This window comes from Malaclemys terrapin, chromosome 1, assembly GCF_027887155.1.
Source record: "Malaclemys terrapin pileata isolate rMalTer1 chromosome 1, rMalTer1.hap1, whole genome shotgun sequence".
Taxonomy (NCBI): domain Eukaryota; kingdom Metazoa; phylum Chordata; order Testudines; family Emydidae; genus Malaclemys; species Malaclemys terrapin.
This window is the reverse complement of record NC_071505.1, coordinates 149,244,028-149,259,356: the sequence shown is the minus strand read 5'-3', so window position 1 is coordinate 149,259,356 and position 15,329 is coordinate 149,244,028. Positions and strand designations below refer to the sequence as shown.

Sequence of the window (15,329 nt, the reverse complement as noted above, 5' to 3'; positions counted from 1 at the left end):
AGGAAAAACTTTGTAAGGATAAAAAGAACAGGGGTACTTGTGGCACCTTGGAGACTAACAAATTTATTTGAGCATAAACTTAGTTAAGCTCTGGAACAGGCTTCAAAGAGAGGTTGTGGAATCCCCATCACTGGAGGTTTTTAAGAACATTTTGGACAGACACCTGTCAGGGATGGTCTGGGTTTACTTGGTCCTGTTTCAGCACAGGGGGATGGAGCAGAGGACCCCTCAAAGTCCCTGCCAGCCCTACATTTCTATGAACAAGAACCCCATCGCTGACCCTGCTCAGATTTTGGGCAGCTCACATTCAGATCCAGATTTGACACTTGACCCTTTACCTGTACAATGGAATTTGGATTTGAACTTTGTGGTTGAGCCTATGTTTAAATTTCATCTCATTAGTTCTAGTTGTACCCCTCTGTGCCACCCTGGGCAACTCTTCCCCTTCCTCTGTAGTCATATCCTTCATGTTTCTATAAATGGTTATCACAAAGCTCCTTTCCCCTTCTTAACACTACAAACCCACCTGTCATAATAGTATTTGAAACAAGGCAGGGTTTCTCCCCAGCTTCTAAAGGATCTACTGCGACAGCCACAGTCTCTCTGAGGCAGTTTTTTTGTCCAAACATATGCAAAACCAGTTCCTCCCGTCACCCTTTGCATCTCAGGCTTCTCACTGTCTCCCCTCCCGGGAGATTCGGGCAGTCCTGCTGCTTCCAGCAGCTGCTGAGCCCTCTCTCACTGGAACTCCCCTGACCCTGTGTAGCCCCAGGTGCAGCCATAGACACTTCATTGGCCCAGCTGGGAACGCCGGCTCTGGCACAGGGGAGTTGGATTTTAGTCACCCTGTGATGCACCTCCCCCACTTTTCAGAAAACAACTGCCTCTTTCATAGGCACGTCTTTCCTTCCTCCTCCCCCACCCCCACCCCCCAGCCTGTAAGGCCCCATCTGGATGGCTCTCACCCCTAAAAATACAAAAATTTCCATACAGATTCATACACATCAGTATTCCCAAGTCCCCACAGTCTTTAACACCAGCCGTACAATTTACATCTTCACCAGGCACGCTGTCATGAGCCTCATCTCACTTCTGTGACCTCTGCCTGTCGGTTTTTTAGTCTGTAGTTGCACCGGTTCTCCCTTCGGTTGGTGACTTTAAAGAGTAACTCAGCTCTCCCTTGGAGTTCCTTTTGCATGCCCTGGATTTGTTTCAAATCCCACTTGCTCCTCCTGCAGGAGCTCAGTCTGGCACACCAGCTCTTGCTGGTCTTTCAGCAACTCCTCTCTCTGGGCTTGCTGTCGGGCCTCTCCCAAGGCAGCAAGCTCCACCAAGCGCTTTTCTGCCCAGGAGAGCAGTCCTCTCCTCTCAGTGCTGTAACTGTGGCTTTAGTAGCTGTAAGTGGTGATTCCATTTTTTTCCTGCAGCCTCTGTGCCTATGCCCTTGTCTCACTTTTCCTCTGAGGCCCTGTCTGGGTTCCTGATACAGTGTTTTGTCTCTACCGTGAGCTTCTGCTTCCCGGTACCTGCCTCTGCCTGTGGAATTATTTCCCTCCCCCTGCAGAGCTCTTCCCCTTTTCTTCTCAAGTTCACTCTTCCCAGTGAGTGTCAGAGATGTGTCCCATTTCCCCACACCTGAAACATTCTGGCTGCCTCCTACCAAACCTCCCATTGATTACACCGTCACTTGGGGCACCCAAATCTTTGGCATCCAGGTTTCCCACAGTACCTTCTAATGTGCCTCAGCCCCCCACAACCCCTGGGAGCCCTCCTGTCCTGGCCCCTTTTTGAGCTGCAGTAACAAGGCAGGATTCCACCCAGAGTCTCCTGGGTTTGTTCTGTGCTCTGCGCAGCTGAAGACAGTCTTAAAAGCACAGTTCACATAAGGACAGTAGCTTTTTTTTTTTATGCTGCACTTGCCCACAGGCAGAACATTCCCTCTGTTGGCCCTCTCAGCCCTCAAACCCCTCTTTCCTGCTTTGTACCTGCACCCACCAATCCCTTCCCTCTGCAGAATCTCTAGGAGAGTTGCTGCTGCTCCTCGAACCTGGTTAGTCACTTCTGTAGCTCCAGTTGCACCTCCTGCTGCCTCTCTCATCTGGCTGCCTGCGGAAACTGGAACGGGAACTCCTGCCACTGCTGTCATCCTCCATGCACAAGCAGAGCTTCCGTAAGCAAAGCAAGCTGCCACATAATCTTGCTCCATTAATTCTGGGCCACCCCTGCAAAGTGGGGCCAGTCAATGATAGGGGCTTGCCCTCTTTCGTTTCCTTTTGCACCAATGATATTCCTTACTCTCCTCTTGTATCAGGAGCTGACCAAAGTGCCTACATGAATCAAGGCATGGCTTCTCCACAGCCTCTGAAGCACCCACTGCCAGACCCACAGTCTCTCTGAGGCAGGTTTATTGTCCAAATTTAAACAAAACCAACTCCTCCTTACATCTCAGGCTTCTTCTCGCTGCCTTCCCTCCCAGGGGACTCTGGCAGCCCTGCTGCTGCTGCTGCTTCCTAGCCCTGTCTCAGCCAGTTCTCCTCTCTCACTGGCACTTCCTCTGACCCTTTTCAGCCTCAGGTGCAGCCATAGACCCTTCATTGGCCCAGCTGGGAGCACTCCCAGGGGCCAGCCACCCTGTGGCAGTGCGGTTTCCGAACTTGGGGGGGAAATTGTGGTTCTGGATCTGGAGCTGAGCTTTGTCTCTCGAAACCCCATCTCTAGCTATTCGTGACAAGGATTTAACGCAGCAGACGTTTGGCTTCCCAGTTTTCATTTGGCCTGTTCTTCTTTTGCCTCGTTTGTTTCAGGATGGCCTGGTGGGAGGCAAATCACTACAGATCCCCCTGTCTGCCCTCAGAGGAGAGCGACTCAGAGGATGCCTTTGAGGAGGGGGAGGACAGGCTGGTTGTGGAGTTGGATGACACAGACCCAGAGCTGAACTCCATCAAGTATGTGATGGGTGACGTTACCCACCCCAGAGCCGAAGAGGAGGATGCGATCATCGTCCATTGCATAGGTAGGACTGGCAAGAGCAAAAAGCCTTCCTTGGGATAGGACTGAATTGTGCCTTGTAGCCCAACGGCTGAGCAGTAGTAACAGCGGAGTGGCCCTGGCTGGAGGCGTTCTGCCTGCATGGTGCAGGTGCAGTTAGAATGCCACAAGGAAGGAGAGGGAGTAGCATGCAGCCCCTCTCTTCAGAAGGTGAAGCATGAACTCCCTCCATCCAGTGGGCCCAGTAAGTGGGCAGACCCTGGCCCTGTGCGTGTGCAGACTCAGTGAGGCCATTCGGCCTGGAGTCCCATTCAGAAGGTTTACTACCCATCCAGATGAGCTGGAAATATAACTTAATCAAAAGGTGACATTTTGCAGAACACATTGAAATCTGCAAAGACACCCCCACCCTCCTCCCACCCTAAATCTGTGCCGAAGTGCGGAATTTCTGCAGGGTGTGTTAACTCTAATAAGGTCCGTTGCCTATGGAGGAAGATGTGTGTAAGCCCACCCGGATGGCCGAGCTGTGGTGGGGCAGGTCCTGTGGGACAGCAGCAGAAAGTAGTGTCCGGTTTGCACCGTAGACAACAGAAAGTGGGCAGCTGCTTGGTCTAGCTGGGCAAGGGCATCGGCAGAATGGAGCAATGGGGCGAGAGTGTTTTAGCTGAATTCAGCATCTGGGCATTCAGTGTCTTAGCTGCTGGGGAATAGGGGACAATCATGGTGCTTCAATGTTGCTTTGTGCAGAAAGAGCTGAGGCCCTTTGGGAAGTGAAAACACAAAGAGGCGATGGTCCTAGAAGGACTGCCTGGCACTACACGGTATGTTGTGTTGTATGTCTAGGGACAAAGCTGCCACAACACTTGGCTGCATGGGATGCCCATGAAGGAATTAACTTGTACAGGGCTCCAGCTCTCCCAGTCTGCCATTGTCATGCCCCAGGTCATGGTTAGGCTAAGGCAGTGTCTCTGACATGATGTCCTGCTGGAGGGGACAGTGGGGGCTAGAACGAGGATTCCCCCGCCTGTGTGGTTTGCAGTCAGCTCCTCTGAACTAATCTCTTACTCCGAGCAAAGTTATCTTTCTAATTCTCCTTCGTACTCGGAAAAGCTATGGGCCAGCCCCTGCTGGGCCTTGGATGGAGGAGAGGGAGGGAGACTATTGCTAGGAACAGTTGCAGTCCCTTGGATTCCATCCTGCCTCCTATGTGAATTCTGAGGGGGGCATTTAACCTCAACCCTGGGAGGGGCGGGGGAGGCAGACACATGCACCTGGAAGGAGGACACGTTCCTCCTGTGCTACGTGTAGCTTGGGGGTGAGGCAGTGGACTGTGCCTCTTGAGACAAAATCCCCTGGTGGAGCTTCTCCTCTGTGGGTGTTAAAGCCGCAAGGCGATGGCTGATTGGCTAGATTGTGGCATTTATTTCAAACTCAGCCAACATGCTCTGTTTAAAAATAAAAACACACTGGGGGTGGGGGGAATCCTCCTCTGCCTTCTGGAGGTGCAGGCAGCATCTGAGGGGAAGTAATGGATGACTGCAGTACCAGGTTACCAGGCTGCAAATAGGATTTGATGACTGATTGCAAATGGGGTGGGGAGGAATTTCCCCTGGGTTGGCTTGGCAAGGATCGTGTGGGAGGTTTACTTTCCTGAAGTGCTGAGCAGGGATCCTCTCTTAGGATCATGTGATCTGTTTCCGGCACAGAATGAGAGAGATGGGACACTGAGGGATTTTGTTTCATCTCATCTTCCATGTCAGTTTCTAATAAGTCCTATGATGTGCAGTGAGAACATGTCTATTCCCTGCAGAAGGCATTATTAGCACAGATACACTTGGAAGCTCATCTCTTTGGACACGGATCTCAATTAAAAAAAAAAGAATCTAACTTGTAATTTTGCTTTAGATGATTCTGGCCGATGGGGAAGGGGAGGATTATTTACAGCTCTGGAGGTTCGTTCTGATCAGCCCAGGAAAATATACGAGCTGGCAGGAAGGATGAAAGGTAAAAGAGAAAAATATAATCTTAGTGCTTGAAGCTGATGGTCTCTCCTTTTAGTCTGGCACTTGCTATGTGTGGTGTGGAAGTGACAATACAGGAAGACATTTTGACCCTGACCTCTGCTCTGGAGTGAGAAGATTCTTCATAGAACTCAGTTGTTTTGATCTTTTTCTGGGGAAAAAGATCTTGTTCTTTAGTCATAGTGTTTCTTCTCTCTACAAGGCAGTGCTAAACCTGCAGTTCAAATGTCAAAATGATTTTCAGAGGAGGAGGTGGGTTGGAGCAACTTCAATATGTGTCTAGCCAAGCCATGGGCTCTCTCCAGTACCCCTTGTTCTCCTATGTGCACATACACAGTAGTGATCTGAAACCATTACGGAGCTAGTAAAGAACAGATTAGACCTCACTGTAGACTGGAATTTTATTCTCTCAGTCTGTCTTTCCCCTCATGTCTTTTAATCACTTTATTTCTCTGTTTTCTCACCTCCCCCCTTTGAAGAAAATGTCTGTGTGGTGCACAGTGTCGAGAACTAGAAAGGATGGTGTAGAAGCCTATAACAATTAGCATTGCATTGACTCACCCTTGTTCTTCATGGGATTGAATGTTTTCTTATGTTTTTGGACAGATGTGGCATTGGGAAGAACCCTCTTATTCCCCATTGATGATAAAGAATCCAGAAATAAAGGCCAGGACTTGGTAACTATAAGAAGCCCCTTTGATGTTCTCTCTACTGAAGTACTGAAACAACATGAAGTGAATGTTACATGTTACACAAAATAACAGTGACCCTAATACAGCGCAGGACTGGCTTGAAATAAGTGTTAACAAAGACAAGGGAAAGCTTTTTCCAGCCTATAAAGTGTATGTTTAATGTTATTTTCTAGCAGCCATCGCCATGACTGCCAGTGTACAGACATCCCATGTTTTTCTTTCTAGTTGGCCCTGATTGTAGCACAGCACCGGGATCGGTCCAACAACTTGTCTGGCATTAAGCTGTCCGCTTTGGAAGACGGCTTAAAGAAGATCTATTTAGCAGCCAAGAAAAGGAATGGTAAGTGTGCATCTGTCCATCTGTGTGCCTCTGAAATGGGAAGAGTGATGTACCCCAGAGCTGTGCATGAAATTCCACTTAAAGATTCTGGCAGGGTCATGGATTGGGATGATCTAATTCTAATGGGTCTCTTCCATCTCTTCTGTGATTGTCTTCTGAAACAGAAGAGGGGACACATTTACCCACTACAACTAGAACGTTATGACACAGGCATTTCTTCTGCCTTTGAGTGGAGCTTAAATGGCACATCCATTTATTTTTTTTAATGCATCAGGCCCTAAAGAGCTTTTCTGCTCTCTCTTCCAGCAAGCGTCCATCTTCCACGTATTGGACATGCAACTAAGGGATTTAACTGGTACGGTACTGAGCGGCTCATCCGAAAATATTTGGCAACGAGAGGAATCCCCACGTTTATGTATCCTTTGAAGTATGGTTATTTTATTTTGTTCAAATCAAAATGACCTGTCATATCTGCAAATACCAAAATGTTCACTGTAAGATCTAGATCCACTGTGGGCTACAGATATCATACTAGGACAGTCTAACTCAAGCCTGTGTTGAACAGATGTCTAAATCTCACTCTCATTTAAGTACACATTACATAGAGAATACTAAGCATGCTAGATGATGATAGTTGTTTGTATGATGAGTGTGTGTGTGTGTGTGTGTGTGTGTGTGTGTGTGTGTGAACTATACGCTGGTCCTCTGGTGACAGCCATTGGGCTTCTTGTAACATCCCAAGTTTGTAGTGATGTGACTGAAGTTATAGAATCAATTTATCAAACTGACCCAGACACAAACACAATGAGCAGATTAGGAAAAGCACATTCTAAAGAAGTGTGTGTGTAAGAGAGAGGTGGGGTTTACTCGGCACTGGGACACCCCTTTGTGGCTGCATCTGGGGACTAGCTCTGCCCGGTCTGATGCCCCTTTCCTTCAGTCGCTTGTGCTGTGGTCCCTTCTGCTCTCTAGCAATTGCAGTGCTTCCTCTTCATGGCTTGGCCCTCCGGCCTGGTCACTATACAGGTTTCCTGGGGTAACAAGTCTCACTAGACCAGCTGTCCGGGTGCCATTCCAGACTGTTTTCCCATGACTGTGCCGCTTTCTCAGTGGCTGGGAGGAGAACCCAGACCCACCCGCTACTCCGGTTTCCAGCCCAGGGACTCTACAGTCAGCAGCCAAGTCTGCACCATCTCAGCGCTTGCTGCCGTTTCCCTGGGCATCTTCCTACTCTGCCCTCTGCAGGCTTCCTTCTCCACCACCCCTCTGTGTGAGCCCCTGCCCTCAGAGTCCGGATCGGCTTTTGCTCCCCAGGTTTCCTCTTCCTCTCCTCACTAGGCCTGGAGAGCGACTGCAGCCGCCTTCTGCTCTTACTTCCTGGCTTTATACAAGCCCCTGCCTACTCCTGGCCAGATGGACTCCATCTTTAATAAATGCTTGTCAGTCAAGCCAAAGTCTCCCCCCAGATACAGCCTCCCAGGTTAATTACCCCCTTCTGAGCCACCTTCACCCCTTCAGGGGTGGTGTGGAGTGAACACCCATCACAGTGTGGTGTGTGTGTGAGAGAGAGAGAGAATACACGTATGTAACAAAATAGCATAGCACTTACATAGAAAGTGAACAGCTTATGTGGAAAAAAAGTCACTTTAAGGATTTTATGGCCATATAACTTTATATCAAAATGTAAAAGGTACTGCTTTGCTTACCACGCTGTCATTGCACTCAAGTAGCTCACCAGTGCATGCAATTATGTGTCGTACCATCACAGATCACGCAAGATGGAACGATCAGCGAGTCAGTAAACATCAACTAAAGGATTGTCTTTGAGGGAGATGGGGGGGAGGGGAGTGGGGGAATAGGAAGGACCACTAGCTCCAGGATAGTTCACTTTATAAAATATTGGCCAGGTGATAAGAAAAGGGACACTTACCAATTTCAAATTAATATATTTTAAACCAATGTCCTTATCTACATTGCTACTGACAACTTTTGATGATTAAAACTGGGAAAGAATCCTACAAATCCAATTTGATTTTCATTGTGTATGCTGTTTGTTCAGTTTCTCTCTGTCTTGATGTGCAAAGCAGAATAGAATTCAGCTGAGTCTTCCATAGGTGAGTAAGTTCTGCAGGCCTGGCAGGAGTAAGAAGTGTTAAAACTATATTTTTGTCACTTCTTGGGGAAAATGCAGCTGCTGTATAATGCCATGTTCAGCAATGCTGTGAGAGAGAGAGAAAATTAAGAACAAAGGTGTAGAGTATAGTGAGTATTCTACCTCCTTCCCTCTTTAAGTTGATGCCATTAGTAGATATGTGGTTTGAAATTTTAGAGTATTTCCTTGACACTTCTCCTTAGATACTACTTCCCTAGGAATAAAGCCTCTTCCTCTTCTTCACAACCATCTACAACTTCAATGACAACCTCAAACCCTTGAAGTTCCAATGATTTAACTCAGAAGTGTACTGATCTCTAGAAGCCCATGATCTCTTCAACGTCACATCTACAGCCAGCCTGAATTTACGTCGCTTCTCTGAAGCAGATCCAAAGTCACTGTTGGTTTTCAGATTTCTATACCTCTATAGTTCCGAGTGGTTTTTATATTAGTTATGGAACTGAGCTGCGTTCAAACTTCTTCAAACTTCAGGAAATACATGTATCTGGGGTGTTTGTTTGGGCCCATGTCTAATTTTTAAGATGGAAAATTAAACCTTCACTAAAGACCAATCTTAAGCCCTTATTTTAAGCCACCATCTTAAATTATTCTCAGGGTTTGCAGTACAGTTTTGTTTGACTTTTGCTTCAAAACCTTATCTCTTGTTTACAACACTGATTTTTCTGCTGGTTGTTTGGTGGCTGCTTGAGACAGTTTGGGTGGGTGGGGCTGTAGCTATCCCTAACAAATATGTAGACACACACATTATGTGTGTGTGTGGGTATATGTGTGTGGGTATATATACAGAGAGAGAGAGGATTGTCTCAAGCAACCGCCAAAGGGCCAGCAAAAAAATTCATTCATGTAAATGAGAGATAAAGTCTAATGATAAAACTTCTTTCTTTGGTGAGGGAGGTGTCTGCGGCAAAAACTCAACAGAACACAGCCTTAATGTAAACAGCCCCAACTCCAAAGAAACCCATTTTAATGATGTTTCTTCAAACAGAAAATTCTAAGTTAGAACTAGTTGCACAGTCACATGTTTGCAACCAAGCAGTATCCATCTAACCAATATCCTTTGCCAGGACACACGTCTGACAGAATCTGAGGTGGTCTTTATAAGAGACACCTTTCTTCCTCCCACTACTGCTCTTTATTATAGAATGCTTGGATTGTTGCTCCTGTCAGGCAAAGCTGGTTTCCTTATGCTGTTCTAAAAGTTTTGTGATCCTTTGGTCCAATTACAGAAAAAAAAGTGAATGCAAAATGTTATTTTCTTACTGGCTTTGCTCTGTATGGCACAGTAAAACCTTTCTGACTATAATGTTTTTGGCACCATGTAACACACTTGCTGGGTATCGCCGGTCAGCAGTAGTGTCCCTAACAAATGATTCAGTCAGAGAGGCTGTGAACAGGCATCACTGGTGATCTGTTCGGCTTCTCAAAGAAAGTGCACTGCAGCCCATGGAAAGCATGTGCTTAAATATGTTACTGCATATATACGCTCTGCTGAATGTAACACTGTAATAGCACCATGTGGTGACTCTCAATAATGTTACTGAGCCTGATTCTGGCACCCTTCTTCCCATTGACAACTACTTTCCTTCACAAGCAGCCTTACTGAGATTTTACGTACGTGCGTGCGCACACACACACACGTTCTGATCACTCAACTCTCGTTAAAACCAATGGGAGTTAAAGGAGCTCAGTTCCTCGCAGGATCAGGCCTTTAGGAACCAACCCTATCAGCTCTTATGTGAACAGCCCTTACTTAGGTGGGTAAGAATTCGCACGATCAGGGCCTTACGTTGTAAAGCTCTTGGAGATGAAAGGTGCTATTTAAATGTATGTTACCTTCTTTTCATTGATATGAACAACTGGCATTCTCTTAACTGGCCAGCTGGTGGCACTGTTAACTATCTCAAGCAACACATGTTGCTCTTATGCTGGTTTCAAAGAGCACGGAAATGTTCTGCACCAGCATAGAAAAATGTTCTGTTTTGCCCAAATTAAAATATAAATATTGTTTTTCATTTTTCTTTACCAATTTTACTCAACATTTAAAGTGAAATTGCAATTCAAAGGCACAAGACTTTGTTCCTCTACCCCTCTTTCCCCCTTACTTTTGATGTCATCTTTTAATTGGTTGAATTTCCAATTGTTTCTCCTTTCAACATGTGCCAATGTTCTTCACAGCCTCACAAACACCTACAGCCAAATCCCTCCCAGCTGTAAGTCTTCTGGCTTTGGTGCAGCTACACTGAGGATAAATTTGCTCTGTCAGGTATGTTGCTAGAGTGCTCCAAAATAGATTTAAGTTTATTTACCAATATTGAGTCAGCCACTGGTGGCCAGACATGAGACTGCCCCTCATAAATACCATCTCTGACACCACAAAGACTTGTGGCAGACCCCAGCCTCATTTCCCTTTACGGCTAAGTGCAATGAGAAATGCTATTTTGTGCCATCCAGGGGCTACGAGCACTTATAAACCCACCCTCCACCAGATTCCCTGGTAGTGGACGCTGCTAATCAACGTGAGCACCAGAGCTACCAGGAACCCTCCTCAAAGAATTGGGAGGCGAAAAGACTCTACCTCTTTGGGGGAAAGGTCTACTCAACTGGCGACTTGCAGCTCCGTATTTCTAACCAGCAGGGCACTGTTAGCAGGTACTGCTATATTATGTGCAGAGCGATGGCTAAGTTTATGGAGCTGCTCCCGCAGGACTCGTGTACCAAAGTTTCAGCTCTGGTGGAAGTAGGGTGACCAGACGTCCCGATTTTATCGAGACTGTCCCGATATTTGCTTGTTGGTCCCACGTCCCGACGAATGTTAGGTCGGGACACTGGACAAACAAGCAAAGGCTCCGGAGCCCGGAAGGGCTCGTGCCGCCTCCCCCTCCCCCCCCGCCCCGACTATGCCCCCTCCATCCCCCATTGGATCCCTCCCTAAAACCCTGCCCCCTCACTGCCCCATTGGCTCCCTCCCCAAATCCCTGCCTCTTCCCCAAGCAAGCCATTCCTCCTCCCTCCGCAAGCGCTGGAGGGAGGCCCAGGAGACGCAGGGGGAGCGTGAGGCCGGGGTGAGTGTGAGTCCGGCCTGGCCCTGAGCGCAGGCAGGACTCAGGCGCGGTACCTGGAGGGAGAGTAGGGGGGCAGCCCGCGGGGCCAGGCGGCGACTGTTCTCCCCTCCTGGGCAGCGGGAGTTGGGAGCAGCCGCTGCTGCAGCTCCCACTGCTGCGGGGGGAGGAAGCGGCCAAACATGTGGTGCTTGGTGGCTGCGGCTCTGGCGCCCGGGCCCGAACCCGAACCCCCCGAGCCCGGGCCTGCTGCGAGGACCCAGCGCGCACACTGTGCCCAGCCCCTGGCCAGTCGCATCTGGGCTGCTGCCCAGCTGGTGCAATCCCACAGGTGGCGGCATCGGCAGCCCCGTTCGTTCCCCTGCGGGACCCGAGCGGGATGGGGGGGCTGGGGCCTGCTGCTCCCACTCCAGGGCCGCCCGCGGGATTGCACCACCTGGGCAGCCAGCCCAGACGCGACTGGCTAGGGGCTGGGTGTGCGCAGCGTGCGCGCTGGGTCCCCGCAGCAGGCCTGGGCTTGGGGGGTTCGCGGGCACCAGAGCCGCAGTTGCAAAGCGCCACGTGCTTGGCCGCTTCCTCCCCCCGCGGCAGTGGGAGCTGCAGCAGCGGCTGCTCCCGAGTCCTGCTGCCCAGGTGGGGAGAACAGCCGCTGCCTGGCCCTGCGGGCCGCCCCCCTAATCTCCCTCCAGGTACTGCCCGAGTCCTGTGTTTGGGGCCAGGCCGAACTCACTCACCCTGGCCCCGCGCTCCCCCTGCGTCTCCTGGGCCTCCCTCCAGCACTTGCGGAGGGAGGAGGAATGGTGTGTGGGGGGGGTTGTTGGGTTTTTTTTTGCTCTGCCGCCGTTTTTTTCCCCTCTGCCCCACCCCCCCGCGTCCTAATATTTGACCTGGGTGATCTGGTCACCCTAGGTGGAGGAGGGGAAGCTTATCTCCCAGGCCTCATTGCAGGCTGCTCTGGACTGGGCGGATGCGGCCACTTGGGTTTTGGCCACGGGGGTTGCCATGAAAAGGAGTCCAGCAGATTATCCAGGACCTCCCCTTTGAGGGTTTGGCTCTCTTTTCCGAAAAGACAGCTAAAAGGAGCTGCATAGCCTAAAGGACTAGAGAGCCACCGTCAAGTCACTGAGCCACCGCACTCCTGCCAACCAGCGGAAGCACTTCAAACAGCAACCTCTGTCACTGATCTACCAATCACAGAACTGGTAGGACAGTTCCCGGAGGACGAACAGGAGCGGCAGGAAAAGACAGCAGCCATCCTCAGGCCAGGGCTCTGACCAATCCAAGCCATCTTCAGCCAGAAACAGGTCTTTTGAAGGTGTGCACGTTTCATGAACTGGATCCAACCCACCTTACCTTCTCGTCCCGACTATATCCCCTTTCTACCCTGCGTGGGCCCATATCACATCGGACCGATGGGTTCTCCACATGGTAGAAAGAGGATACACACTTCAATTCTCGGCCCTCCCACACTTCCACCCCACCCCCCATCCCTCTTCAGGGAACCTTCTCACGAGCAACTCCTCATACAGGAGGTGCACTCGCTCCTATCGCTGGGGGCAGTGGAAGAGGTTCCTCGGGAGCTGAAGGGCAAGGGCTTCTATTCCCGGTATTTCCTAATACTGAAAGCCAAAGGTGGGCTCAGGCCTATCCTAGACTTGTGAGAGCTCAATGGGTTCATGAAGAAACTCAAGTTCCACATGGTCATTTTAGCCTTCCCTGGATCCAGGAGACTGGTACGCCGCCCTCGACTTGAAGGGCGCGTACTTTCATATAGCAATCATGTTGTCCCACAGAAGGTACCTCAGGCTTGTGGTCAGCAACAACCACTACCAGTTCACAGTCCTCCCGTTCAGTCTGTCAGTGGTGCCTCAAGTATTTACCAAGTGCATGGCAGTCGTGGCCGCGTTCCTGCGCAGGCGGCAGGTTCTGGGACTTTTGTGTGGAGCATTTGATACACTTGCAGTACCTCCCTGGAGTACAGAACGAGTTTGCAGACTGCCTCAGTAGGTCGTTCCACGGCCACAAGTGGTCCCTACACCCGGATGTCGCAAACTCTATTTTCCAACAGTGGGGCTGTCCCTGAATAGACCTGTTCACCACAATACACAAAAGGAAGTGCCAGCAGTTTTGCTCCTTCCTGAATCACAGCCCGGGCTCCATCACAGACGCGTTCCTCATCCCGTGGGGAGGCAGTCTCCTATACGTGTTCTTGCCCATCCCTCTCGTTCACAAGGTGCTCCTCAAGATACGGAGGGAAGAAGCTTCGGTGATATTGATAGCTCCAGCCTGGCCTCCCCAACGCTGGTACACATCTCTCCTGGAAATGTCCATGGAAGCCCCAATCACCTGCCGCTCTTCCTGGACTTGATAACTCAGGATCATGGCTGTCTCCAGCACCCGAACCTCGGGTTGTTGCACCTCATGGCGTGGAAGCTCCATGGCTGAATCCGATGGAGCTCTCCTGCTCAGACCCGGTTACACAAGTCCTCTTGGCAGTAGGAAACCCTCCACCAGGGCTATCTACCTACCTGGCCAAGTGGAAGAGATTTTCAATCTGGTTGGCGCATCACTGTCCATCTCTGATGCTCGCTTCTATACCACTTATACTGGACTACCTTCTTCATCTTAAGCAGCAGGGGCTGTCCATGTCGTCAATAAAGGTTCACTTGGCCGCCATTTCTGCCTTCCAGCCAGGTTCAGAGGGCCGGTCAGTCTTTGCCAACCATATGGTCAGCCGTTTCCTGAAAGGTCTCAACAGGCTTTACCCTCACGTCCGACAACTGGTCCCAGCCTGAGACCTTAATCTGGTCCTTTCCAAACTGATGGGGCTGCCCTTCAAACCGCTGGCTACTTGCTCCCTGCTCTACCTCTCATACAAGGTGGCATTTCTGGTAGTGATAACCTCAGCCAGGAGGGTGTCTGAGCTCAAAGCCCTAACATCAGAACCCCCCTACACCGTGTTCTATAAGGACAAGGTTCAGCTCAAGCCACATCCACCATTCCTCCTGGAGGTTGTCTCCCAATTTCACATCAACCAGGACATCTTCCTCCAGTGGTCTATCCTAAGCCGCATGCAAGCGGCAGGGAGCAGAGGCTTCACTTATTGGATGTCTGCAGAGCATTAGCCTTTTACATTGAAAGAACGAAGCCGTTCTGGAAGTCCATTCAACTGTTTGTGGCCATGGCAGACAGGATGAAGGGTTTTCCAGTCTCCTCTCAACAAATTTTGTCGTGGATCATGTCCTGCATCTGGGCCCTGGTCTACACTACGAGTTTAAGTCTAATTTAGCCGCGTTAGATCGATTTAACCCTGCACCCGTCCATACGATGAAGCCATTTTTGTCGACTTAAAGGGGTCTTAAAATCGATTTCTGTACTCCTCCCCGACGAGGGATTAGCGCTGAAATCGACATCGCCGGGTCGAATTTGGGGGTAGTGTGGACGCAATTCGATGGGATAGCTCCCGGAGGCCAATACCGGAGTGCTCCATTGTGACCGCTCTTGACAGCACTCTCAACTCAGATGCACTGGCCAGGTAGACAGGAAAAGCCCCACGAACTTTTGAATTTTATTTCCTGTTTGGCCAGAGTGGCAAGCTGATCAGCACAGGTGACCATGCAGAGCTCATCAGTAGAGGTGACCCTGGAGTCCCAGAATCGCAAAAGAGCTCCAGCATGGACCGAATAGGAGGTACTGGATCTGATTGCTGTATAGGGAGATGAATCCGTGCTATCAGAACTCCGTTCCAAAAGACGAAATGCCAAAATAATTGAAAAAATCTCCAAGGCCATGAAGGACAGAGGCTATAACAGGGACCTGCAACAGTGCCGCATGAAACTTAACGAGCTCAAGCAAGCCTAACAAAAAACCAAAGAGGCAAATGGCTGCTCCAGGTGAGACCCCAGACATGCCGCTTCTATCATGAGCTGCATGCAATTCTAGGGGGTGCCCTTACAACTAGTCTGCAAGGGAGTCTCACACAACAGGGATGAGGATTTTGGGGACAAGGAAGATAGCGCACAGCAGGCAAGTGGAGAAACTGTTCTCCCCAACAGC

At 49.8% G+C, this 15,329-nt stretch overlaps 1 protein-coding gene across 2 annotated transcripts in view; it reads left to right on the top strand.

Annotated features, from left to right (window-relative positions):
* Positions 1-10,226, top strand: part of CHD1L (chromodomain helicase DNA binding protein 1 like) — a 38,133-nt gene extending 27,907 nt beyond the window's left edge. For both annotated transcript variants that reach the window (XM_054043439.1, XM_054043428.1), the window contains 6 exons: positions 2,805-3,013; positions 4,894-4,992; positions 5,616-5,686; positions 5,927-6,041; positions 6,348-6,456; positions 8,397-10,226. In XM_054043439.1, coding sequence (XP_053899414.1) covers positions 2,805-3,013; positions 4,894-4,992; positions 5,616-5,686; positions 5,927-6,041; positions 6,348-6,456; positions 8,397-8,475 — 682 coding nt within the window. In that variant the 3' untranslated portion in view covers positions 8,476-10,226. The remainder of the gene's footprint in view (positions 1-2,804; positions 3,014-4,893; positions 4,993-5,615; positions 5,687-5,926; positions 6,042-6,347; positions 6,457-8,396) is intronic.
* Positions 10,227-15,329: the final 5,103 nt, after the last annotated feature.